The sequence below is a fragment of the Centroberyx gerrardi genome, chromosome 22 (assembly GCF_048128805.1).
Source record: "Centroberyx gerrardi isolate f3 chromosome 22, fCenGer3.hap1.cur.20231027, whole genome shotgun sequence".
Taxonomy (NCBI): Eukaryota; Metazoa; Chordata; class Actinopteri; order Beryciformes; family Berycidae; genus Centroberyx; species Centroberyx gerrardi.
This window is the reverse complement of record NC_136018.1, coordinates 7119022-7145474: the sequence shown is the minus strand read 5'-3', so window position 1 is coordinate 7145474 and position 26453 is coordinate 7119022. Positions and strand designations below refer to the sequence as shown.

Below are 26453 nucleotides of genomic sequence, written 5' to 3'. Positions count from 1 at the left end.
CAAATCATTGATTGAAACATTTATAGCATCAAATCCTTTATTTCATCCATACACAGCAGGTTGGCAACCAGCCAGCTTTACCTTAATCTAATGTTTAGCCTTGAACTTGGATCAGAGTGACAGAAACTTTTCCTAAGTGTGGTTTACCACAATGCGGTTTCAATTGATTCGGTGGCATTTCGCGATTGAATTAGAAGATGCCCTTCAAAGTCACACCATACCATCAAAAGGACGTTCCTTCTGAGGGAAAGTTTCCGTGTTTTTGCAAGAAACTTCAGAATTAATTAAAAATCACATCAGGAGATGTCAAGGGATTTACTTCAAGGCTCAGGAAGGCAGCCCTTTTCTGGTGCGGTATCCTTCGGTGAGGACAAGCCTGTGTTCATAATTCCATTTTTCATCAAAGTGTGTTTTAATCTCAACATTCTCTGTACACTGCGTACGCATCTTAACAGGGAATCCACTGTCCTTATCATTCATTTTAATCCCTACTGGTCTTGCCTAAGCAATTTTAGCTTGAAAAATTATATATTTCAGCCCAAAAATTGCATGCATTGGAAGAGTGGTAAGTGTGGAGTAATTGTTTTGATTTGGGTGTTGGAATAAAAGTGGCCCAATCTCCAGAAGCCAATATATTTGAAGTCCTACAGCACAATAGAACTTGCAGAACAACATAAAAAAACGACAAAACTGGGAGCAAGTCATCATTCCAGAACATATCACGCTGCTTTTGGGTCAGGCTTGCAAGATAAACACATGAGGGAGTAAGTAGTGCTCGGCCTTGCCAGAAAATTATGCAGGGGAACATTCAGCTATTGGTCACCCCTAAAACTGACACTCTTTGAAGTCAGAGTCTCTGTGGTTGCACAGCTGGTACTGCAGGCCTGGCCTCTTAGCACCATTCTTGTCCCTGCCAGGCAAGAAAGGTGTCCGGTCTGTTACGGCAGTCTGGCAATAAGGAGATGCTGAAAAACAACAACTACAGGACAGATGCAACATGGAACAGGTCTATGATTTTCCAGATATTCCCTGGGGAAACTGACAAATACAGCAACTACAGTGGAAGTAGATTACACACATATAGGCCTAATGTGACTCATAATTGTGAACATATACGATATTCTTTTCTTACAATACGATTCGATGCACAATATGGGGTTCACGATTCAGTACAACCACGGTACGATGTAATAAATAAATGTTTAATGACGACAAAGTGTGACTGTGCAGATTTATTTCCGATAGCCACAAATTGTTCTAGCAATGTCTAGAATGTAAACAGCAATTTAAAAATGTCACTACAAAGTGCAAATAATATAATTTGGATGGAGAGTTTGTGAAATTGTGATAGGCAAGCCGTCGCATTTGTGATTACTACAGCAGGATAAAATGTAGCTAATATCAGGATTCATTTTTCTGCAACAGGATACATATTGTCAAATTTTCATGTTGGGATATATTGAATTTCGATATATTGTCCCATCCCTAGTGTTTAATGATAATTCAGAAAGATAAACTGGGTACCAAACACTGATGATACTACCCAGCGTCCACTACACACAGACAAAAACAAACCCGAACAAAGCAACACAAGCAAAGAAAAATCAAGGGTGAGAGTTGTGGAGTCTATGAATATCCATCTGGAAAATGGCTCAAAGATTTTCTGGTGGGGAAGGTAATCTGTAAACTGCTGAAATTGCCTTGAAAGGCCACCATTCAGGACTCCATGTCTGTTACAAGTAAAGAGGAAAATCAATGAGATATTTTGCTGTGAACTGCCGATGAACTTGCACTTCAGATGTTTATGGATTTTAATTAGGGGCAAATAGTCTCATGAATTTATGTAAAGCGCTCATGCAACACTCACTGTACATCACAGAATGAGCTGGGGAGTAGGGCCAGCGGTGCAGGCTGAGAGAGGTCTGTGCTCTCATGCCAAAACCTTGCATGATGGGAACTAGGCACAGTTATCTCTGCATTGCCTCTCATCTTTTAGTCCCTTTTCAGAGACACTGCAGTTTCCCAGTGGAAGCTGTCGTGAGTGACACTGGAAACTCATCTCCTATTCCCCTGCTTCACAGCAACATGTCAACTGCAGAGGCTGACGAGATGTAGAATCCAAACTGTGAGGAGGAAGTTTTCCTATTTGAATAATGTGCACCTTGGAGAACACAGATTCTTCCTAGACCCTTTGATGTGTTTGCTGTAAAGAGATGACTCCTGACAGCGTCAAATTAAACCCCAGTCTGTCTGAAAGTAGCGAGAAAGTGGGGAGAAAGTGTGGGGGGAAAAAACGAACAACGGTGGAGTTGTAATCTCACCCTGCAAAGAGCTCAACCACAACACTGGCAGTAAACGATATATCAGTCACAGTGGGATGTTTAATTTGGCTCCCTGGGAGAAAATCACATGTCACTCTTTTGGATTGGAATTACTTCTGAGTGCTGTTTATTCTGCTCAGTTCAGAGTCAATGTATCATGTTACACAAGCCAATATCTGCATAGCTGTATCAGCAAATGGAGCAACGCACAACAAAATCAATTCTAGTAGAAGAGGCACTGTATTGTGATTGTTGCAGTGCTGATAGGGGCTAGTGTGAGCTTAAAGCTAATTGGTTGTAAGTTTGGTTCACACTGTTTTTCTTTTTTCAACATCTTCAGCTTTTTTCTGCCACCTCTTATGAAAACATTCCTTTTTAAAACTCAGATTACCCTCTGGGATGCTGAAATTAGCATCTTGAAATATTCATGGCAAGTTTAAGAATTTGGTTGTATGGTACACCTCCGAGGAGCTGAACAGGTATCAACACAGCCTGTGTGGGTAAATGTTTTATGAGCGCGGTGCAGCATTATCCAGATCAGTGAGTCTTCAAATCACATGCATGCCAGGCACATCAATTTTCTCCATTCATTGTCTGATGAATTGATTCTTTATCAAAATATGTTTGTTCTGATCAATCTGACAATACTTGGTGTCAAGTGGACAGTCTGACTACTATGTTGTGTTTACTGTACAGCAAGAGGTGGAATGGGCTACTTACTGGAATGTGTTTTTTCTTTGTTTTGCCACATAGTTAATAATCTCACCACTGAAAGCACTACAAGGTCAGCTGCATTACTCTATCAAGGTGAGTTAAAGAAAAAAACGAGAAAATACCACAGAATGAGTGCTACTGTTTGTTTCTTGGGTATACAATAGCGGTCTACAACAGTCACAATGGATGAATAAAAACATAACCTTGAGCCGGGCTTATACTGCAAAATGCTGCCTCTACTGTATGTAAACCTGAATGGGTTTATTTGTGCTACACACTTGCACAATTTAAGGGTTGTTATGTTCTGGCAACATTTTATTTTAGTGGCTTTCACAACTTCCCAGTGACTACACACATTCACAGTGTAGGAAAACCATCATCTTCAATGTTGCCTTCGACGATGCAACTATAAAAACGCTGTCAATGAAGCACTCATGACCTTACAATTGCTATCCGTACAAATCTTTCCCCGCTGTTTACCGAGCTGGAAACTACATGGTTTGACAGTAGAGTTTGATAAACAAAACTATTCATTCACAGTCATCTCTCAGAAACATGTTTGGAACCGTTTTCTGCGGGCTTTTACGGACATTATAGCGAGGACAACATTGTGATAGCTGTTCACTCCACAGCTAAGACCCTTCAATATTTCCTAAGTGTTTCCAAATCCAGGTTTTAGGTGGTCAGGTAAACCATTTTCACATCCCCTGGATAAGTGGATTTGACGGTTTTAAGGGACCAAAATGGTTCTCAACACACCCACGTGTAGAAACCTATGGTAGAGACGGACAGGGAATACCGCAGCTACACCGAGTATTGTGAGAAAGCTCTTTGACCGCTGTGATTGACAGACAAGCCTCACAGAAGGTGCTGAAGCCATCTTTGAAACTTGAAACAGTTGTAGCCAATTTTTCCCTCTGCCTCTACCCAGAGGGCCTGATGCAGGACACAGGCATGCTGAGCAGCCCGAGACTCTGGGGGGAAATTGAAATTCTCTGCAGGGAAAGAAAGAGGGGAGTCTTTCAAGGGCCTAGTTCACTCCTCCCTTTGCTCCCAGCATGGCACATTTTTAATAAGGGCACCGGCTGTCTGTGCACACCTCCCTCTCCAATACGTATGGCCGGAGGTTTTTTTTTTACTCAACAAGCAAAGCCAATGCTTGCAATGCTTCAAACACCCAGCATAAACAGCAGGGGAAGGAGGCATGGGGACACTTGCTGCCACCTGTCAATCAACAGTGTGTTCACAATCCATGTTTGACACGTTCTTGGAAATCTACCATTTATCTTCTCTGATCAGAGGCTTGAGATGTCACTAGGCAACCAGCGCCAAGCAACAACCTGAGGACCTCCTGCTCAACCTGTGGCACAAACAGCTGTGGATAACAGTGATTAGAGTGTAAGTTTACTGTGGTTGACATCATTCAATCACTTCACCGCACCGAGGCTTCCTCTAATTAGCATGCTCAGTCAGGCTCATTCTTTCCAATACACATTTGACGGGAGGAATCAAGATGTGGTGTTTTGACACTTAGAAGTTATTCCAGTTACGTTTTGAAGTACAACTTCAAAGGATCGTAGTCATCCGCAAAAAACAAACATTCCTTTTCGCTCTCATATAGAGAGCCCATTTGGAGGAGGAGTGAAGACAGGAAATAATGGAAGTGGAGGGGACTAAACTGAGATCAAATTAGTCAACGGTATTCTGTTGAGAAACTTGGAGGTTGAACAGATGGACAATTAATGGAAGTGAAATGCTGCAGAGGAGTGTACACTGCAAAAAATGTCCATTTTAACACATCATTTAGTGTCATTCAGTTTTAAAACTAGTGGAAAATGTTATCCAGTGGGCTTGTTCTATGCAGTTTAACTCTCCATATCTCAAAACAAGGTGGAATAAGGCATTACTTACTTCAATCCAAGTTGAAATGCACTGGAAACAATTTTCTAACCTACTGCCAGATTTTTCACTTATTTTAGACAAAAATACATTTTAAAGCTGCACTATCCAAGATTTTATGTAAAAATACATTGTCTTATAAGTCAAACACCTATCTCCTGCTGCTACTTGGGGCCGCCAAAGTGCTAAATTACAAATGCAGCCTCCACGACACTAGATTAAACATCTTGTTGAATGCATAAAGAGTAAAGAGTGGGGAGTGAGAGCAAATAGGGGTGTGTGTCTGTGATAACGGATCACTCATCTCTACTTAGGGCCGGCAACAATTTTGTGTTCGCAAAGAATTTGCTGTCAAAGGCAAAATACCTGCCGTGACATCACAAGTTGACGTTTGGCCAGAAGTGCAACAGGGTTGAAAGTTTCAGCCCACAGAGAACAGTGCAATGATTTTCTGCCATAGAAGCGGATGCAGGACTTGCTTCCTAAAATGTTCTAATTAAGTGCAGAAGTAATGCTATTTGCTGTATAGCAGCCATGTAAGTGTGTTTACAGCTCCAAAAATGTGATTTGGTGCTGATTCCCTCTTTAAGATGGATATTTTTGCAGAGGATACAGCAGAGGAGTGTATACTGCAAAAAAATGGACACAATACCAGATTTAGTCTGGTATTGTGTCCAAACATCTATTTTTTCAAAAATCTGTAAGGGGAGTGGAATCATTTAACTTGTTTCCAATGCAAATCAACTTGTTTCAAGCCTTTTCTTGAATCAAGTGACAGAATCCTGAAGTTAATGGAGTGATCTGACTTATTTTAACATATCAGTCATTGGTTAAGATGGGGATTTTTTTTTTTTGCAGTGTATCTCTCCTGCATGTGGAAGAGTTTTGTCCTGAGGGAGATTACTGTGCGTGTTCCCTGCAGTGATCCTGATAAGAGCAACTGTGTGCCTGTAGTGTGTGCATCCGCGAATCGTGAAGAAATGCATCATGCAACGGTGCTCCCTATGGGATAGCATGTAAGCTGCGGTACACACATGTGAGCTGGATAGAGCGAGCTATCCATCATGAAATGAAGATGACGTAACTTGCATGGAGGCAACAGAAGGAGGTGATCAATGAGTCCACAACGCCATGTGTTAGGAAAGACTAATGTAACACTTTTCTAGAAGGGACCCTATAGAGGCTTTTAAGGTTATTAGGTGTCTTAATGTTGCCTCAGGAAATGTATTACAAAGGCATGCTGTTGGGCATATCGAGGGGTTGGAGATAAAGAGTGAAAAGGGACATTTTGGGCATAAATTAGGTATATTTCAAATGAAATCTCTTGATGAGATATATCCTGTAATGCTTGTAATCTTTATAATATAAATTTATATTGTATCACCGCAAATGGGAATGGAAAAAGTCAAACGGTGCACAAATCTTTGAAAAAGATTGTGTGTCAAAGTAAATAGTACTATTTTTCTCAGTGCTGCTGTATGTTTGTAATTGCTTTTTGTAGTGTCCCTGTTGTTGATGGTGCTATATGCTGTTTACTGTCTCCAAGTCCACATGTGTGTCTGTCAAGCTTCTGTTCCTGTATCTCAACATTATTGTTTTTATTGTTCGGGGATTTTTTTGTCCACTTTCCCCCAGTTCCTCATCAAGAGCCCTTAATTGACTTGCCTTGATTTGTTCTTAACTGACTTGCCTGGTTAAATAAACGTTGAATAAAAATAAAATAGTGCCAGATTGGTGTAAATTACATTAAAAAGGGCAATTTTTTCTGGTCAAAATGTATCTCTGCCCTTCAGGGGCTTCATGTTTTATCAACACTTGTTTGATTTTCCTTCTGTAGCCTCAGCTTTGGTGTTTTGCAGTAGCCCAACTTCACGTACCATCAATCAAACAGCCACTTAAGAGTAACACCGCTGAGAAAAAAAATGATTTTATAAAATGCATATTCAACATCCCCACTCTACATGAGAGATGAGGCCGGGCTGCTGAAGTCACGGCTCCCTCTACAGTTTGTACAGTGTAAATTTTCCATCCGATGCAGGAAAACAATCAAACTGCCTGTGTTGAACAGTCGGGAGGACACAGCGGAGACGCGTCCGGAGATTACACACATACACAGCGATACTTTTGAGATGCAGTATGTCCCAGAAGGCAACGGGTACGTAAACATCTGCACTGGACGGGTCTGCCCGCGGAATATTCATCATTTTTGCGAATGCATTCACAGTTTCCTGAGGACAATCGGGCAATGTCTCATTCTTTGAATACTTGAGGAGTGACGACAACTTTCCTCTTTTCGGACTTCACCACACTAACCGCGGAAAATACAGCGTGAAACAAAAAGGAGGGGACTCACACAGACTCAGCAATGGAAACAGATCAATTTCCCGACTAAGACCCGCAAAATTAAGCGCCGAAATTAGTCTCTGCATTGGGGATATCAAGCAATGTTATCCGCGGAGATGCGTTGTTTGCTGTGGTTCATGTTCATGGATGTTGCAGCTCGGTCGGGCAGCACACGGAGCCTTTGGGTGGCTGTGATTGGACCGGACACAGACTGGGGCTGACTGATGTTTGTCCAAGAGGAAATGTTTTGGGAAGGAGATCAATATGAGTTACTGGCGCTCGCAGGGGGGGATGCCAGTCTTCTCAAGCACCCACATTACTATGAGGATGGAGGAGAACATGCACGCATAATCCAACGATTTTTTGGAATTGAATTCAACAGAAATACCTTTTCTCCCTCAGACATTTCTATTGGATGCGTTGCCAGGTGTTGGACGCACTAACAATGTTTTGTTGCCTTTGCAGACTCTTACAAGACTGTTACAAGTGGATATGGATAGTGGTTGTTCTTTTGTCTGTATGATGTTTTTTGCAAATTATGGACAAGTGTAAAGTTTTTTTTTCTTTCTATCATGCATGGGGCAGATTGATATTGGATCATACTGTCATATGAAATATCCATGTTACGGACTATGGTACTTTCAGCCAGCCACATCTCCTCTGAAGTCACACCTGAAGTTATGGGACGTTACGACAACATATTTTTCCCCAAGGAAACCATCAGCCATCTAGTTTTAAAAATACAGTAGCCTATCAAAAAAGCCTTGCACCATGGCAATTATTTGGGTTGTATATTCTGTGTTTTTCCTACCACTGTTTGCAGTGGGAACTGCTTTTTCTGGGGTCTTTAATGCTACAGACAAAGACATTTTTACAGATGACTTGCTGCAGGTCAAGCTTACACAAGAGAAAGCAACTGAGCAGTGGAAACTCAAGTCCGCTGATTCCCATCCTAACCTATATTTTAACCAAGTGGATGTCCTGCACCTGAGGCAAAGGTCTTCTACCACCCACAGCCACATATTTAAAGTAATTCGTGCGGCTGTTCTCACCATGCTATCTAATGTACCTATTTACATGCCTCCTGCAAAACATGAGGAGTTTACAAGCAAGTGGAATGAGATTTATGGAAACAACTTGCCTCCCCTGGCTCTCTACTGCCTGTTGTGCCCAGAGGAGTCTGGTGCCCTGCAGTTTCTTATTAAGTTTATGGATAGGATGGCTGACTACCCAGACTGGAAGGTGACCAGTGCCCCTAATGATGAGGTGCCCATGGCACACTCTCTCACTGGGTTTGCTACTGCCTATGACTTTATTTACTCTTATCTGGATGAACGGCGACGGGACGTTTACCTCAAGAGAATTCGCTCTGAGACAGAGGAGCTGTATGAGCTGTCTAAGTACAGGGGGTGGGGGAAACAGTATCTCCAGAACCATCAGACCACTAACATATTAGCCATCTTGACTGGTGCGATAGTGGTTGGAACACATGATGATCCAGAGTCGATGATCTGGAAACAAGTGTCAGTGAACTACATGGAGAAAACCATGTTTCTCCTAAACCATGTTGTTGATGGGTCGCTGGATGAGGGAGTCGCCTATGGGAGCTACACAGCCAAGTCTATCACACAATATGTCTTCTTAGCTCAGCGCCATTTCAACATTGACAACATGCAGAACAACTGGCTGCGGGGGCACTTCTGGTTTTATTATGCCACTCTGTTGCCGGGGTTTCAGAGAACGGTTGGCATAGCAGATTCCAACTACAACTGGTTTTATGGGCCAGAGAGCCAACTTGTTTTCCTCGACACATTTGTTATGAGGAATGGAACGGGTAACTGGCTCGCTCAACAGATTAGAAAGCATCGACCCAAGGATGGCCCCATGGGCCAGTCCTCTGCCCAGCGCTGGACTACTCTTCATACAGAATACATCTGGTACAATGCCCACCTCACACCGCAGCCTCCCCACAGCTTTGGCAAAGCCAGGATGCATATTTTTTCAAACTGGGGTGTGGTTACCTATGGGTCAGGCCTGCCCAACGGCCAGGGTAATACATTTGTCTCCTTTAAGTCTGGCAAGCTGGGTGGCCGTGCTGTGTACGACATTGTCCATGACAAGCCTTACTCTTGGGTGGATGGCTGGAACAGCTTCAACCCAGGCCACGAGCACCCGGACCAGAACTCCTTCACGTTTGCTCCTAACGGACAAGTATTTGTGTCTGAAGCGCTATACGGTCCAAAGTACAGCTATCTTAACAATGTGTTGGTGTTCAGCCCCTCTCCCACCAGCCAGTGCAACAGTCCATGGGAGGGCCAGCTGGGGGAGTGTGCCAAGTGGCTGCGCTGGACTGATGAGGGGGTGGGCGATGCTAGAGGGGAGGTGATTGTTGCCTCCTCACACAGAGACACCATGTTTGTGAGCGGGGAAGCAGTGTCAGCTTACTCCCCCGCCATGAGACTGAAGAGCGTGTACAGAGCTCTGGTTCTGCTCAACTCACAGACTTTGCTGGTGCTTGACCATGTGGAGAAGTGGGATGACTCACCTGTGAACTCACTCAGTGCGTTCTTTCACAACCTCGACATTGACTTTAAGTATGTTCCGTTTAAATTCATGGACAAATATAATGGGGCGATGATGGATGTGTGGGATGCCCATTATAAAATGTTCTGGTTCGACACCCAGGGTCACAGCCCTGATACCAGGATACAGGAGGCAGAGCAGGCGGCTGAGTTTAAGAAGAGGTGGACACAGTATGTCAATGTCACTTTTCCAATGACAGGCACAGTCAGCAGAGTAGCTTATGTATTGCATGGACCATATGTCAAAGTGTCCAACTGTAGATTTATGGACAATAGCAAGAATGGAGTGAGGCTTTCTTTAACCATAAATAACACCGAAAAGATAGTTTCTGTTGCTACAAACTACAAAGACATAGGAGCTAGGTTAAGTTATTTAGGATTCGGAGGTCATTCTAAAGTGGAGGATAGACATCAAATCACTCGATACGGCCTTGGGACACAACTCATCCCCAAACAAATCAACAATGATAATCAGCTGTTTGATTTTGGATTTACAGTGAATGTGATAGCAGGTGTTGTTCTCTGTGTGGCTATAGGCTTTTTGACCATGCAGAGGAAGTTTTATGTCTGCTTCAGCAGACTGATGCGTTATGCTCTCCTGTCTGTGCTTATTCTGTGGATAGCTGAGCTGCTGTTTGTCTCTAACAGCTGTGATCAGCTTCTCTGTGGGGTAAAATGGAAAGGTGCGGGTGCCAACTCTGAAGTAAACAAACAAATCAGACTGTATGAGCAGCATCGGCTCCCCCTCCCCACCGTCGTCATAACAACCCTTCCTGGCTCGGGATCGGAAATACTCAAGCACCTTTTTTACAACAGCTCTGACTTTGTTTACATAAGAGTTCCCACGGAGCACGTGGACATTCCAGAGACAGAGTTCGAGTTTGACTCCATGGTGGACGCCTGCGAGTGGTCAAGGTCAGACGCTGTGCAGGGACGGTTTAAAATCATTCAGGGCTGGCTGCATTCGCTGGTCCACAACACCAAACTGCACTTGCAAAACATTCAGCTGGTGGACGGCAACAGGGTCAAACAGCCCCAGAGAGCCGGCCCCTCCAGGGACAGGAAGAAAAGGACCAGGCGGAGGGAGCCAGCATCTGAGCTGAAGGGCAAACTGAGAGCCAGTCTGGACAGAGACGTGGAATACGTTAGGGAGATGAGACGCCACGTCGCTGAATACCCTAACGCCCGCGTTGTGCTCAACATGAGGAGCGGGAGCTGGGCGCTCAAACTGCCCTTCATTCAGGAGGCTGTGGGCCCGTCCCTGAGGAGCATCTATTTGGTCAGAGACCCTCGAGCGTGGATTTATCTCATGGTGTATAACAGCAAGCCCAGCCTCTACTCCCTGAAGAACATCCCCCAGCACCTTTCCTTGATATTCAAGGAGGACGCTGTTAGGGATGGGTGCCCAACTGTGGCACCGGAGTTTAGAATGATCCAGAGGCTCCTGTCCCGTTCAGAGAGCAACCCTGTCCTCATACTGGCCCATCTGTGGCTGGCTCACACTGCAGCAGTGCTGAGGGTCAGTGAGAGCCTGCCAGCGGAGGCCTACCTCCAAGTGAGGTTTGAGGACGTGGTCAACTTCCCCCAGGAAACAGCAGAGAGGATACACACATTCCTGGGGGTTCCTGTCTCACCTGCAGCCCTCAACCAACTTATATTTACCACTTCTACAAACCTGTACAATCTAATGTATGAGGGAGACATTTCACCAGCCAACATTAACATATGGAGACAAAATATGCCTCGAAAGGACATCAGACTGATAGAGGACACGTGTGGGAGTGTGATGAAGAGGCTTGGTTACACCAGGTTTGCCAGTTAACTTACCGCTGCTGGTCAGCTGATATTGAGTTGTCTTGTTTACTGTGGCTGCCAGTCTCTTTCTTTGAGTTCTGTAAAATTGTATTTTGCACTGACTTTAAATGTAAAAGAAGTTGTTACAGATGAGGAAAGGAAAACAAAAGGGTAGCATTATCGTCTCCGAGTTTTTTCTGTTACTTGTGTTTGTTTGGGTGTATGTGAGGTGTTGTACTTAACTATGGCAACCTATGTTTTCGAGGGAGAAATGTTTTATATTAAAATGAGTTGAAGGGAGCTTTAATCATTTTATTATTCTTTTATGTTTCCCCACAGCATCCCTTGACACTTACTTTTAGCACTCTTTTATTGAGTGAGATTTTGGACCTTCGCTGTCTTACATGCAGTTGCGTCTTAAAGAGGAATGCCACTGAATTTCAGCTTAAAATATGTTCTTGCTATGTCCTAGGACCGTTCACTCTCTTAGTGATGATTCTACACTGTATTTCTTAGCAAGAAATGAAAGACAAAAGTGTGTGTCCTATCCCCAATCTGTGATGTCAGAAAATGTCTGTGCAAAATATATACCCAATTTACTGAAATTATTTTCTGGGCATAAAGGGATATTTATTGATTCATAATAGATATCATGTTATAAAGTGAGACCTCATCCAACATTTTACATATCCAAGTCAGATTGATATTTATTTATTTCGAGCGTTGTTCATTTTCACAAGAACTAATTTGGCTGTCATAAATTTTAATATATGTGAACACTTTAATTGAGTGCTATTTCCCTTTAAGAAATGTATAAAATGCTGCAATGTATAGACTCTTTTTGCAAAGCTGAGAAAAAGATGACAGTAGTGCTTTATTGCTCTAATATAGACATATAAATAATGTGGATTGTATTTTCATATAAATGTACACTAGTAGTTTGACAATGTCATCAAGGAATTTTATTTGAAGCTCAAAGATGTCATGGCATTTTGGTGGCTTAGCACTTTCACAGGGACTCTCTTGATTGTATGTGGGATTCTGTGCATTTTCCAAGCCTCTAATGTTCACTTTTACTGTGTGTGCTCAATTAGCTTGGAAATATAAGCCTCTAAAGATATTATGTCTGGAAGAAAGGGAAGAAAGTTAGAAGTATTTATGGGTTCCAAAGACACATATCCCAAAGGATCAGAAATGAATATGATTATTATAACTCCCTTTGGCATTTATTGAATTAGATCAGAGGAAAGTGCTTAATAGGGATCAAACTGAAAAAACTGTCAGCCTTGACACATTTCTAGTCAAAGCAATTTCCAAAGCATCCCCTTCAGCTACTCATATTAATCTGCAAAATGCCATAACTGAGGCTTACCCTGTGTTTTATTGCTGCGCTATCTTCACTGGGGCCTGGAGGAAATGCAAACAGCATAAGTTTCCATTTCCTGTCGTGGTCAATCAGATATCCAATGATCTTTCAGGCCTTTGTCTTGAAAGGGTTCAGCAGGCAGCGGACTGCACTGGAGATGAATATTAAGTATAGCTAAGAAAGTCAGAGACCATTTCTACTCTGTGATGTTATGCTCGTTGGCCAATATTGTGGGCACAAAAAATGTATGCTCTTCAGTAACCTTTGATGCTGTCTTGCTAAATAATTAAAAAATTCTGTAAATGGATCATATGTAATATGCAGATGATACACACTTATGGACTTTCATTGCATCTGTAAACAAAAACATACTGTGGCCATTTGGAAATATCCATCTTTTCTCAGCTAGAAACAGTCCTGTTTGTTTTCTTCTCTATGAACACTGAAACCCTTGACTGCCTGGAAAACCCGTTTGATGTTTGTGGTCTTTGAATGTGTAGACTTGGCAGACATGCTTTCACTTTGGTGTTGCAATCCTGTTACCAACTCTGTTTTGTATTTGCTCGTGGGGATATGGTTCCTTGCTTCTGTGGCCTTGAATTACAATCATTTCTTTACAACTGTTTTCTGTGGGCTCTGGAGCAGAAGGTGGAGATAATGTAAAGAAAATAATAAATTCCTAAATATATTGGCAACCAGTGATTGTTTGGATGCATTTCATGAACCTAGTGAATTTTGTTACATTATGTAAACCGTAATAAGGGTAAGGGTAAAACAACATATCAGTCTTTCTTGCACCATGATTATAGCATGTACCATGATTATATAACATATCTCATTTGGTGCAGTTATTGTACTCGTGCTGAGCCAAGCTATTATCTATCACTACAATAGTAAAATAGATATTACCCAGTAGCAAGAGCTTTTAATTTGTACATGGGGTTCCTTTTCGCTATGGTTACTTTTAACCCAAATGTCTACTTATGCAGATGTCTCTATACTGGAAAATGATGCAATAGAGAAATCTCCATTTTATTGGACATGGATGACAGAAGCCTAATTGCTTATATGGGTGACATGGAGGAGCCAATAATTAAAAACCTGTCAGGAAATTCTTATGTCATGCTACTTGTCTGACTAGGATGGGAACTCAGGCGCATTAAACATGTCTTAACTGGAGCAGGCTTATGGAGAGCACATTCCGTTTCTCATGTCTCAGAATGGGCTCAATGAGTCAGTCATTTCATTACTCATTTGTTCTTGATCCCTCCTCTAACACTCTAATGCTTGGCAGGACCCTCCATGCATAATCCTTCCATGCAAAGACACATTATTCACTGAAAAACCTTATGCAAATGCATTTGGAGGGAGGTTTCTACAAGTTTGGACATGCACTTCGCTGGTTGTTAAGTACCTTGTTTCATTCTGAACTTCAGAATATGGAAGCGATATCGGTGGAAATATATCGGTACATAAATAATCTAACACAATGAATAGACAGCTTGATCTTCTAAATGTTGCAGTTTTTTAAGCAAAGGTGTTAAGGTAACTAATAACTTCAATTACATTGCATAATGCATCTTTCTTTCATAGTAAAAACCATTTTGTCAGTTTAGATGTCATGTTTTTCAAATGATGGAGCACATATTTAATGCTTAGAATTTGTTTTTGTTAGTCTTCAACAGGACAAAACATCCCTTTCCTTGTATTTTTGTAGTTTTAAAGCTAGTTCACATCTCCAGTCTCTGCCCAGGTGAAATGTAATAATTTAAGCATTGCTGATTAGTTCAATACTGTTGTATAATTTTATCTTGGATACAGTTTCTTAAATAAATCTAATACTGGAGTGTGTTCCCGTAGTATTTACTCAGTATTTCTCATCTGAAAAATATCTAAAACTGCATACTACACAGAAAGCCAAATATGCTGTATGGAAATCTTTGATGTCTGATTATAGGAAGCAGAATTGCAGGCATTCTGAGAACTAATTTAAATGAAACTACAAGGCTCATAGATTATCTTTGATGTTTCATAACCAGTACATAATCATTACATTCTGTACAGTTCTGTACTGGAAACGATGAAAAGCTACATTATAATCTAATTCTCTGTAGCACCTTGAGTAAGGGATCAGCTAGCTTTCTCATACTATGAAGTACATGGAGGTTATCCAGATTGAGTAGGAGACTCAATTTCAGCTGAGTAGTCATACCCTTCCCTGTTCTACCTTTATCTTTCACCACTGGTGAGTCCAAGTCCCAGGGGAGCCTCTCCCTCGCCGGCAGCCATCGCTCCTGCCACTGCTCATTAATTAACCTTTACTGCAGCCACCATCAGTCAGAGAGGAGCCTGATATTCTAGAGCAGCACAATCATTGATACTGTATAAGGCTATTGTGCTAGAGAATTAGCCTGCTAATGGGGAGCAACGCCATTATTGTCAGAGTTTCACAACTCAAATATGAATTTGATGTGCATGACTTGATGTACTGAGTTCATTGTCTGCCCTTGAAATGACAAAGCAAAAGCTCAGGATGCCTATTTGGGCTTTTATTAACTGTAGACAAGGTGCAAGCAGATGGCAGAGCCATTCTCCCATATTTAGCAATTTTCACTTTGGTAAACAATGCCCATGAGGTCCTCAGATCCCACTGTTCAAATTTACCTACTGATGACACTGCTGTATTTGGATATGGGGAGGCATGGATCCCTGGAATTGGTATTAATAGGAGTTGACTTGCGAGGAAATATGGCGCATTGTCAATTTGTAGCTGACAGCAAGTCATTTCTGTAGTGAAATTGGGATCTTCCGTGCCAATAAAGCACAGCGGCAATTGCTAATGAAGCCCAGTCTGGTCTTATAGCACAGGGAAATCAGACAGGATGAGGGATTTTAAATTTCACTCCAGGCAATCCACAATATTGCAGCAGGCTTACAGCTGTATATCAAAACATTCCTTAAGGCTTTACAGAGCTTTTACTGCCAATTTCTGCTTTAAGTTTGAAATGCATCATTACAAGCTACATTTTGTTAAATATTTTGATGTCAAAATCAGATATAATGCCACAGTAACCAATGAGCTGGACAAATAACATCAATGAATTGCATTCTATAAGGATGTGTGTGTAAAATGAGACTTTCAAGATCCTTGGTGTAATTTATTGTATTTTCTCCCATTTGTTTATTGTGAGAACATTAAACAACTCTAGCAGACTGAAAACATTCTCCTCTAACCCTGAAAGCTTAGAGTTTCACTGACCATTCCTCTGTCTGAAAGTCAAATGAAAGTCTGTGCAAATTCAATTTTCACTGCTTAGAAAGATGACATGACATTATGACTCAAGAGTTTGCTTTGGGAAGTTTCTGACTTTTTGACTTTGAAAGTGAGACCTTTTAGTATATATCGATGCCCTGTCAGCTTAGCCTGTCTCTCTTGACATTTCGGTTAATCCCCTCTCTTGTTCTGTATATCATGGGCAGTTTGCAGGCCAGGAGTAGCTCTCTGACTCTAGGAAATGGAGCCACTGTAGTGTTACTCTGTGGAGGGCTTCTCTGTTTCTCCTGTTTCAACCCTTGTGGTTTGAATTGCTAACTATGCAAAAATGGTCAGAAAGATGTGCATAAGTGGAAAAACAGATAAAAGAAAAACACCAAATTGAATACATGATTTAGCCGTTGTCTGGGAATTTACCAATTCTGTTACAGGGAAGAAAAAAAAAAACAAAAAAAAAAAACAGTTGTTGAACAGGGTTAGCCACTGTTGTAATTTAATGAGCTGTTTCTGCCTATTAAGGCAAAGGATGGCCATGGTACAGTAGTTGAGGCCCCGTGTTATTCTGAGGTGAAGGATTGAATCCAGCTGGCTGGCCGACAGACAGACGGGGGAGAGGCCCTTTCCTGGATGACAGACTCGGTAGTCCTTCATTACCGGGACTCAGAAACCATAACCCGGCTGTCAAAGTGCTGCTGCGGCCACCACTCTCCTGAACCATGTCTAGGCAGGGCATGTCTGCCGAGGAGACGTCATCCCTCCACCATTTTCATGTTTTATGTGTTAGACAATAGAACTGACTGGGGAGATAGAGGAAGATAAGAAAAAAAAGGAGATGAATATATGTCTGAGTTTTTGTGGGGGAGTCCCATCCGGGCTAATTGCATCAAGCATGAGTCATTGATCTCTAATTAGCGGAATTTACGTCTTAAGGAGGAGTAGTCTTACAGTAATGGTCCCTCTGACATTGGTCACAGTGTGCCTGTGCCTTGGAAATCACAGTAGTGTAACAGCCTGGTGTAAAGGCTCTGGAAGTGAAATAACTCATGAAGGATTTCTTCTTATTGCCTCTCCCTCTCACTTAAATATTCTCATCCCATAGGCTTCTGATATAGCAAAAATGGATAGCTACTTCGTATGATAAAGAATTGACAGGAGACCTGACTGGGAGAGGGATTCTTGCCCTGTGAGCTTTTGAGATAAGCCAATCATTACACTATAGCACGGTTTTTATATCATCCCCTCCCTATAACTGTCCCACCCAGCTTGGCTATCTACACCTCTGGAATCAGGCCAAGGAAGCATTCCAACTTAAAATTAGTTTTTTTTTTTCTTCTTTTCATTCCCTAGTGGTGACTTTCTGTTCTCTCAAAAAGGAAACTTCACTTTCAAGAGAGCCTTAGATTTTCTTGCAGTCACACTGTTGGCTCTGCACAGCTTCTGACAGTGTTTTATTTTAAAAGAGACATCTCGACACTGACAGGCGGCATGAGGAAAGGGACATTCGTCACTCTTCTCTTATCCCCTGCGATTTTTAGCAGCAGAGGAAGCCAGATGGTCAGATTCTGTGCTCATATGGTTGTGTTCCTTAGAGATCACCATTCTTGGCCTGCTTGGCAAAAAATATAAGAGGGGGGAGATGCTAAGAATTGATAGTGAAGAAACAAGGCCAGGACAACACCCCTCTACTCAAGACAGTTGTTTCAGGGAGAATTCAGTTCACTCACAAAATGGTTTTCATGCTGTATAGTACAATAAAGCTGCTGTGGGTCCTTAGAACGAAGTCCTGAAGGAAGCAATCAAAGTAAGCTCTCTTGTCACAGCTGGACACCTGGGTAGTTACTTTGGCTTTGACCGTGTCTTTGACGTGACCGGACAGAAGCAAAAAAAAAAGAGAGGTGACATAGTGAGAGGTGTCATCATGGTTGGTGCAGACTGATGATGATTTGGTAGGTAATAGCTGTGGAGGGGAAGTGTTAAATTGTCCTCGATGACCTGTTCTATCACAGAATAACACCAACAGAAGGGCACCGGATGGACTGAAACAGCCACCAGCTTGGCTTAATCATCAGTCTTCAATGGTGGTCAACTGTTATAGCCGGAGACACTTTGTCCACCCAAATAACTCTGTTGTGAATACCAGAGAGATAGTTGCAGTAGAGTGTACTCTAGCCCCTGATTAAAACACAGACAGGTGGGTAAAACACAGAGGAGGGTAAGTACACCGTCTGTGCCACAAGGTAGTTGATTTACTACATAATCTCCTTTGCATTTTACCTTCTCCATATACGTAAATGTCTGTTTTGCTACTCTCTATCACTGATTGATACCACACAGTAGTGATTCAACCTGTAGGCCTACCACAGTTCATGAAAGCTTTTAAATTTACTGTCCTACACAGCTGGTATCGGGTGGGACTTTACTGGAAAAATCCTCTGGCACACATGAAGTGATGCGCTTCATGTTTACAGAAGCAGCAACAGCGGTTTGTTTGGAATAAACAGAAGAAGAACTGGATAGTTAGCATGGCCAGCGATAGCCACTATGACTGAAAAGACAAAGAAAGACAGAAACCCAAACCTCTTCAACTGAAAAGAGCCAGATTAATCATTCAGAGGAAGGCAAGCATGCCCCAAAACTAGTGTGAACATCGGCATGAAACGATGAGGAGAGATGAAGATGTGGCTCTTTTTCTCTTGGACTGGTAGGTTTTTGCTATAGTTTATTAGCCACAGTTGACATTGACATCTTTATTATTATGTTGTGCCAGTGCCTACATGAGTTGCAGCTTGTTAGCTGTATTGCTAGCTAACATTAGCTTGCTCAACTAGGTAGCATTTTGATAGCTAGTAGTCTAATGCTGGCTGGTTTATCAACTATAATTTGGTAACATCCAGTTCATATAGCTTATTAGCTGTGTCCATGTTGCTAGTATTTAATGTTATTGTAAGGAGTCACTGTCTTTTGTCGATAGTGTTTCTTTCAGTTAAGTATTTGCTTGCAGCTATCAATTATAAAATGCAGTAATAATGCATCTAAACAGTTTATCAAATTGTTTTATAAAACATGCTTGAAAATACTTATATAGTGTAGATATTACTGTCTCTGCAGACGTGGCCACTCTTACTCTTACGCAGTGGCTGAAATTTTTGTTCCAAGACCAAGTCCAAGTCATATCCTCCCCTCAATCACTTCCTGCATGTCACTTTGCGGTATTGCCATACATTTTTAGTGAGTGATGCACTAAATGCTGGGGCTCGTTGACAAGACCATGCCAAGTTTAGAGAACGTTACTCCGAAAAACTTTTCAGGGAAACTGCAGTATGTAAAAGCTAGGAGTTTTCTTTGTCGCTTATTCTCAACAGCTGCACTCCTATATCTGGGGGTTATGTTTTAAATTAGGACTGCAATTTAACTTGGAGAAAAAAAAAAAAGATGTTATCAAACCAGGACACTCTCCTCTGTCACAGCAAAGCTGGTTTTAATAATTCATCACCCATGCCAAACCGCCCATGGTCTCTTCAATCCCAGCAGTAGATTTTTGCAACCTGAGCTTTTCTGTGAGTCCCACACTGTTGTGACTGAGAGGTGACACGGCTGCACATTGGTTCCCAGGGTGTTTGCTTATTGTCATTTGTGTCTATTTGTGAACACATTTTGACAGGTTTTTACTTGAAGGCACAAATGATGGCATTACTTTATTAAGAGGCCGTGCAGTCACAGTGGCATTCCTCCTGAGCAGTGACTATGAAAGGAGTAATGTGTGGATCATGTCCCTCTAGCTGGTTTGCCTCATTAAATGGCTGGAGAAGACTGATTGGCTGCAGGGGTGATGCATTATTGATGAGAGAGCCTGATTAATTGAAAATATCCTCCGCAACAGCGGTGGGTTGTGTGCGTATGTGTGTATGTGTGAGTGTGTGTGTATATCGTGGGGGGCTGGAGTTAGTGGCTTCATTTTGTGTGAACAAGTTAATCAGTTGATGCATAGAATACACAGTTTTCTGATTGTACTGCTGCACGCACACACACACACACACACACACACACACACACACACACACACCAACATGATCTCACACATAGTAAATTATATTATTTATATAGGTACAGTACAGGTGGGAGTCATAATTTTAAGCAATCTGAAGAATGTCAATTAGTATTAAACAATAGCACATATTTGTGTCAGGGGACTGAGTGCATTGCTCATCTCCCTGGTTGTTGGTCTCCTGCACCTGCGACTCAGGGTGAGCAGTGTAAATAAATGATGAAGCTGTCAAGAGACGAACCACAGGACAAAAATGAATTAGCAAAAGCAATCAAATGCTAAGAACACCAAACAGGATGTTACAGCACTGCCATTATCTTGTTGCCTTCCCATCCTTTGTCAACATGCAAATTTAGTCCATTCTCCTTACTGAGCTTCCATTAAGAAGCATCAAGGCTGCCATCAGGATTCTGTCTGAAGTCACGCCAAGGGAAATTACAAGCCCTCTTGGCAGCCGCCAATAACCAATGACTTATATATAAACCCAAATTAATTGAAATTCATAAAGATAAAAACAGAATACATTAAAGACTGACTCACTTCTGAAAAAGTTTAAAGGACATAAACTCATTTTTACCTGTCTTAGTTTGATATGACACCTTATTACTGACTTCAATGTGAACATCGTTTCATATGCAGAGATAATAAGACAAGGCGGAAGAGTGTGCCAATGCAAGATAAGTCTCCACTTTTTTCTTCTGTATCACCTAAAGTGTTACAAAATGTGAGATTGACTGCGGCATTAACCAGAGGCCTTAACCAGAGGCCTGCGACACTCGAGGCAATTCTGGGCCACTAAAACACGGATGCCAGGTATGTGGTGGAGATACTACACCGCTACCCTACCAGCTTAGACCAGGGGTATTACAAATAATATGCAAATAAAATTCAAGCTGACTTTAAAATAGTGGAAATTAATAGACCAAGAGTTTTAAATGTGATGCAAAAGAGAAGTGATGTATTGTACGTCCCTGTCTGTCTCTGTGGAAGTGAATGTATTATAATGAGTCCCAGAGCTGGAGCTCAATCACACACTGTTTGCATTCATGTTAAAGGTTGGAGTCTGTAACATTATTCATCACTCTCTGGTGATATGTCAGATAAACAGAAAACAAATCGCACAGATCAAATGGATCAAAACAAATCTAAGAGTTGACAGGAATTTGGAGCTTTTCTTACATTGTGCCATAATATCCACGTATCGTCAGGTGTAAACATGGCCCTGGATTGTTAAACACACAGAACTGGGACGGAGAAAAATGCAGCTTTTACCGTTGTTTTGTTTTGACTTATTTCTCATATCATTAATGTGCGACTGAGATGGTGTGGACACTTGGGAATTGTAAACAGGTCTGAAAATGTACATAGGCCTAGTACTATCGATATGTTTACAACTCAAGAAAAAAAAAAAGAAAATGATAATCATTGTCATTCAAAAATTAGGGTAATGTGTACTTTGCTTGGACAAGCTAACTGATTGGCATAGAGAAGAATTTGCTGAACGTTGATAATTTACAAAATCACACTTAAGTATTGTCAGTATTGCCTTTTGAAACTGGTGTGGTATTCATTAAAATATGTATGAAAAAGTACTTTGGCTGGTCCTAATGATCCTTCAGTTATTCTTTTACTTGTGTTTTAAATGCTTGAATGTTCTAAGCAGTGTTTTCCTGTAGGGCTATATTTTCTTTGAAGGGTGCAAATGAAATATTGTTGGGTTGTACTGTACTAAAATAGTCTTAGAAAAGCAACATGAAAGACATTGTGATTGAATCATAGGATGTTAACGAGTAGCTATAGGTCATGACTCACAGCAGCATATGCATTAGTGACCCGAAGTGTACCGATGGGTGATCCAAGGGGCTGTGGCTCAAGTAGCCCCTTGGTGGTATGTTGTACTCTCACTAATGTCTCTCAGTCTCTCTTGCCTCTCTGTCCTTTGATACTGTATGCCTGTGCTGTGTTTTATATTCAATATAAAAGTAAATATAAAAAAATGTGTGAAGCTGTTTCATAACTACGCACCACAACACATTTGTTGTGTGCTTTCCCCCTCTGTTATGTCCTTTTAGATGGCCCCTTTTCATCTGAAGACCACTGATTGTAGATAATGGCTTATTCTTCAGAAAATCAATCAGATTCCCTTTAAAGATTGTGGGCCTGTGTGTTGGTTTGCTGGTAATGGTGTTTACTCTGCTGAGATTATGGTCATGTTAAATGAGAATTGTGCCCTTCCACTGAAAACTCACTGAATTTCATTTACCAACCTTTGAACGTCAGTTAGCTAGATAAAGGCCGTATACTGTATGTGTGCCACTTTATGTATTTTCTCTCAAGGACAACTCCATGTGAACGAAAATACATTCATTATTGTCAACAAAGCCTGGATGTTGTTGCAATGGCATCTGCTTCCTGTTTCAGGTAACTGGGGAAGCCTGCCAACTATAATAAAGAAGAATGATGGATCATTTCCAGAAACTCAGTCCTGCAACCTAGTAGAGGTACAGTATTACAGTAGCTTAACATCAATAAATGATATGAGTTGGAATTTCATTTGAATATGTTTTTACTTTTGTGCAAAAAAACATATTCTGTATTCACTCATAGCTAGTATAGGAAGAATGGAGGACTGAAGTTCAGATTTCTTGATTTGATGTCATTTTTGATCAAGGTTTTCATTCCAGGGTAATTGCAATGCCAAAGTTTGCCAGACGTAATGTCAATATCAACCCAGTTAACAGTGTGTTTTCTTCGGTCGCCATGCCAACTTGCTACAGACTTTCATCAGGGTTATTGGCAAGGACGCTGGGTTAATATTTGATGTGAAAAGAGAAAAAAAAATAGAGAAAAATCATTTGCGGCCCCAAGAAAATTCTCATTAGCAGAAGCCAATATTTTTCAAGTGATGGACCAGGAACGTGTTGAATTGTCAATATACTGAACCTGGTTCAGTTCAGTGGCATTTGGAAAGAACTAGACATGGTAATCGATGTAATGTAGTGTATTATACCTGTGCATTGCCTGGAATGATTATGGAAATATTTTAAAGACTGCATTGATGTTCTCTATGTTGCAGTATTAAAAAAGTAAACACACCTATACTGCACAGTTAACATTGCCCACTTGTGTGTGGTTGTACAGTACAATGTCTTTGAGTTTGAGATAGATGCTTTTGAAATGCTTTTGAATTTATTATTAACTACTTTACCATTGGGTTTGGTGTCTCACCTGTACTCTATGTCTTAATACGAATTAGATAAAGTGGATGAATTCAAGCATTAGTTAGACTCCTGCTTCACTTAACATTTTATCCCCTGTATAGACTCACAGACTGAGTTCTTAAATACCAAAGTGCATTGCTTTTTAGAAAGACATGTTAAAAGGTTTACACCCAGAATCCAGCTGGATCCCATTAGTTTACGTTGCTTTATAACTGAAGCTTGGGCCTCTTATGTCCACCAGAGGATCATGTGCTTTACCATGTCTCTCTCCATATTCCAGTCCTTCTAATCTACACTTGATGAGTACAGTTTGTGTGCCCATTAATCCCAGCAGCAGCACTGTGGCTATACAGGTTTAAAGCTGGAGTAAAAGATGTAGTAGTGGCAACCTGTTCATAGAGGCTTCAAAGCAAGACATCAAGCGCAAGGATAATAGCGCTGATAAATAACTCTCAATTAGCATTCAAAGGTGGCTTTCTCAAATTTCCTAAAATTAAAGGACTCTGTATAACCACACAACTGGTAACCATTTGGGGAGTAGTCACTAAAAAACCAAGGGGCCAATGTTTAGGGCCATAGAGATCTTATGTTTCTATGGTCTTGATGCTGTTCTTGGAAATAGTGATGATATTGGGGTAAAAAGACGGAGAAGGGGCAGGACTTCCAAAGTTTGGATACAGTGGCAAAGAGGACCTGGGGACTATTAAACACCAGTGAAATATAAGTTCAAACGTTGGCTAGTGTGAATGTAAATTCTAACTAAGGTCGAGATCACACATCACTATAATTTGAATAGTTGCACCAACTGAAATAGTTCCACCGCAGACATAAGTTATAACTTAAAATGTAGTCTTCTGTAAAATAGCCTCTGGCAAGGAAAATTGATTTGATAGATGGGAAAACTTGCTGGAGAACCCAGAGGAACAAATACAGCACCGTTTACATTCACAACATGAAATTAGATCACTGAACTAAAGAAGAACCAAATTACAATTTTATCTCACAATAAAATAAGTAATGTGTTAATTAGTGATAGGCGGAATTGCATTAAACTTAGCTACATAGCTTTTACTCTGTTGAAATGAACAGTTAAACTACTTGGTGTCACTGTATTAGTTACATTTACTACATCTACAGTATTTACATTTGTGGTTAGTGGGTATGACAAACTACAAATGAATCATAAAACTTTGTTCTAGATAATGTACCTATTTGTTGATGTTTGGTGATGTTAAATTAGCTAGGTTTATCCTCTTTTTCTCTTGCTATCACGGAAATTAGCTGTGGTTAACTTAGGATAGCATTAATTGGGGCATGAGAAATTGATGCATGCATGTTATTGACCACAGAAGGTGAGAATGTCACTGTCTGCAACAGTGTTTTGGTTCATGGTCCCTTTACGTTCCACTGGTTAAGATGGACCTAAACAAACTAAACAAAGGGTCTACGTAGTTTCAATGTGACATGTAGTGTAGACTTCACCTTACCTAATTCACAATCTAATGCGTATTCAGCTGATGCAACAGGCTGCTTGGCCTCTAAAAGTTGTCGATCTTGCAATAGGGAGGGTAAACAATCCGTGTGTGGGGATCTGAATGCTTAGAAGGTCAGCTAGGCATGAGAGAGACTGCCTTGTAGGATTTGTCCATTGACATGGCCAGTGGGATTGTTGTAGGGAGCGGGTAATGTGCTGGGTTTAGTACATGAGGACCTTGGCAGAAGGGTTCTGAATGCATTGAAGGCAGCTGAAGGTCTTGTTGGTGGCAATAAAAAAACATTCTGAAGGCAAGTGGTGTTTATCTCATAGAGGCTTTTTTCTTTAACTCCTCAACTCCTCCTGATTCCAGGTGCAGTGCCAAAAAAGAGATCAAAGCGGTCCCTCTCATCTTTGACTGTTTTGATGATGTACACGTTGCCACTGCCTTTGTAGTGCTCCAGTTTTTGTGGTGCCACAGAGATAAGAAATTGGCAGGCAGAAATATAGATGATTACGTCTTCATAAATACGATCACTCCATGCCCAAACACCAACAGAGTCGCCCCTTTTCCCTTCATTATCAAACTTGTCAATGTAATTTTAAATGCATAAAGTGTTGTCCTGCCTGAAAGACAACTTCATGAAAATCTGACACTTGTTCTCCAATAGAGAAAGGGCCATTCTTTGGTAACATTTTTAACTGCTTTTTAAAAATATTTTTTTTCCACTTTTTATATCGGTAGTGTCATTTTTCAGTATGGTCCCTGGTTATGAATTATATTACTGGACTCAGAATGAGTTGTTCAATAATATACAAAGAATCAAATCAGTCTTGAGTCTATGCATAACAAATTTGGAACATTTTTGGGCGTACATAAAAACGCAGAAATCAATTTACGACTGTGTCCCATCTCTGATTCAGCTGCTCACACATAGCAGTACAACACAGGGTAACACCGAAGATACTCAGAATTTCACAGATCTTTTATATATTCTGGTATCAGTTTTCTCTCAGCGCCACAGCCCTCCATTACTTACTATTATTGTACAGGTATTGAACAAGCGAGGCTCTCCATCGGAAACTGAAGAAAAAGCATCTACACAGGGAATTCTGATGACACTGAGCCTGGATGAAGACCATCGACTACAATCAATTGTTGGATAGACGGCTCTTCCTCAGAGTATAACAGATGACCTCTTGATTATATTGAAATCATCATCAAACATTTGTGATGGTATAAATCGTTTTTGCCTCTTGCTTTTTTCTCCTCACTAGCCCATATTGACTAACCATACAAGGCTGTTAATTCTTGTGATGTAATTCTATAGCCATGTTAATAAGACCAACATAACAATTCTCTATCTATATTTCTCCCCATAGACCAGTTCAGCATGGACATTCAAACCAATTGACTTAG

General features: G+C 41.1%; 1 protein-coding gene across 1 annotated transcript; it reads left to right on the top strand.

The window, feature by feature from the left end:
* The first annotated feature begins 7118 nt into the window (after window positions 1-7118).
* Window positions 7119-13717, top strand: dselb (dermatan sulfate epimerase like b). Its single transcript, XM_071915046.2, has one exon. The coding sequence runs from the start codon at window positions 8049-8051 to the stop codon at window positions 11679-11681; it is 3633 nt and encodes a 1210-aa protein (XP_071771147.1). The 5' UTR covers window positions 7119-8048; the 3' UTR covers window positions 11682-13717.
* Window positions 13718-26453: the final 12736 nt, after the last annotated feature.

What these genes read in the sequence shown, in the direction of transcription:
- dselb (XM_071915046.2), top strand. Translation starts at nt 8,049, where the DNA reads ATGGCAATTATTTGGGTTGTATATTCTGTGTTTTTCCTACCACTGTTT.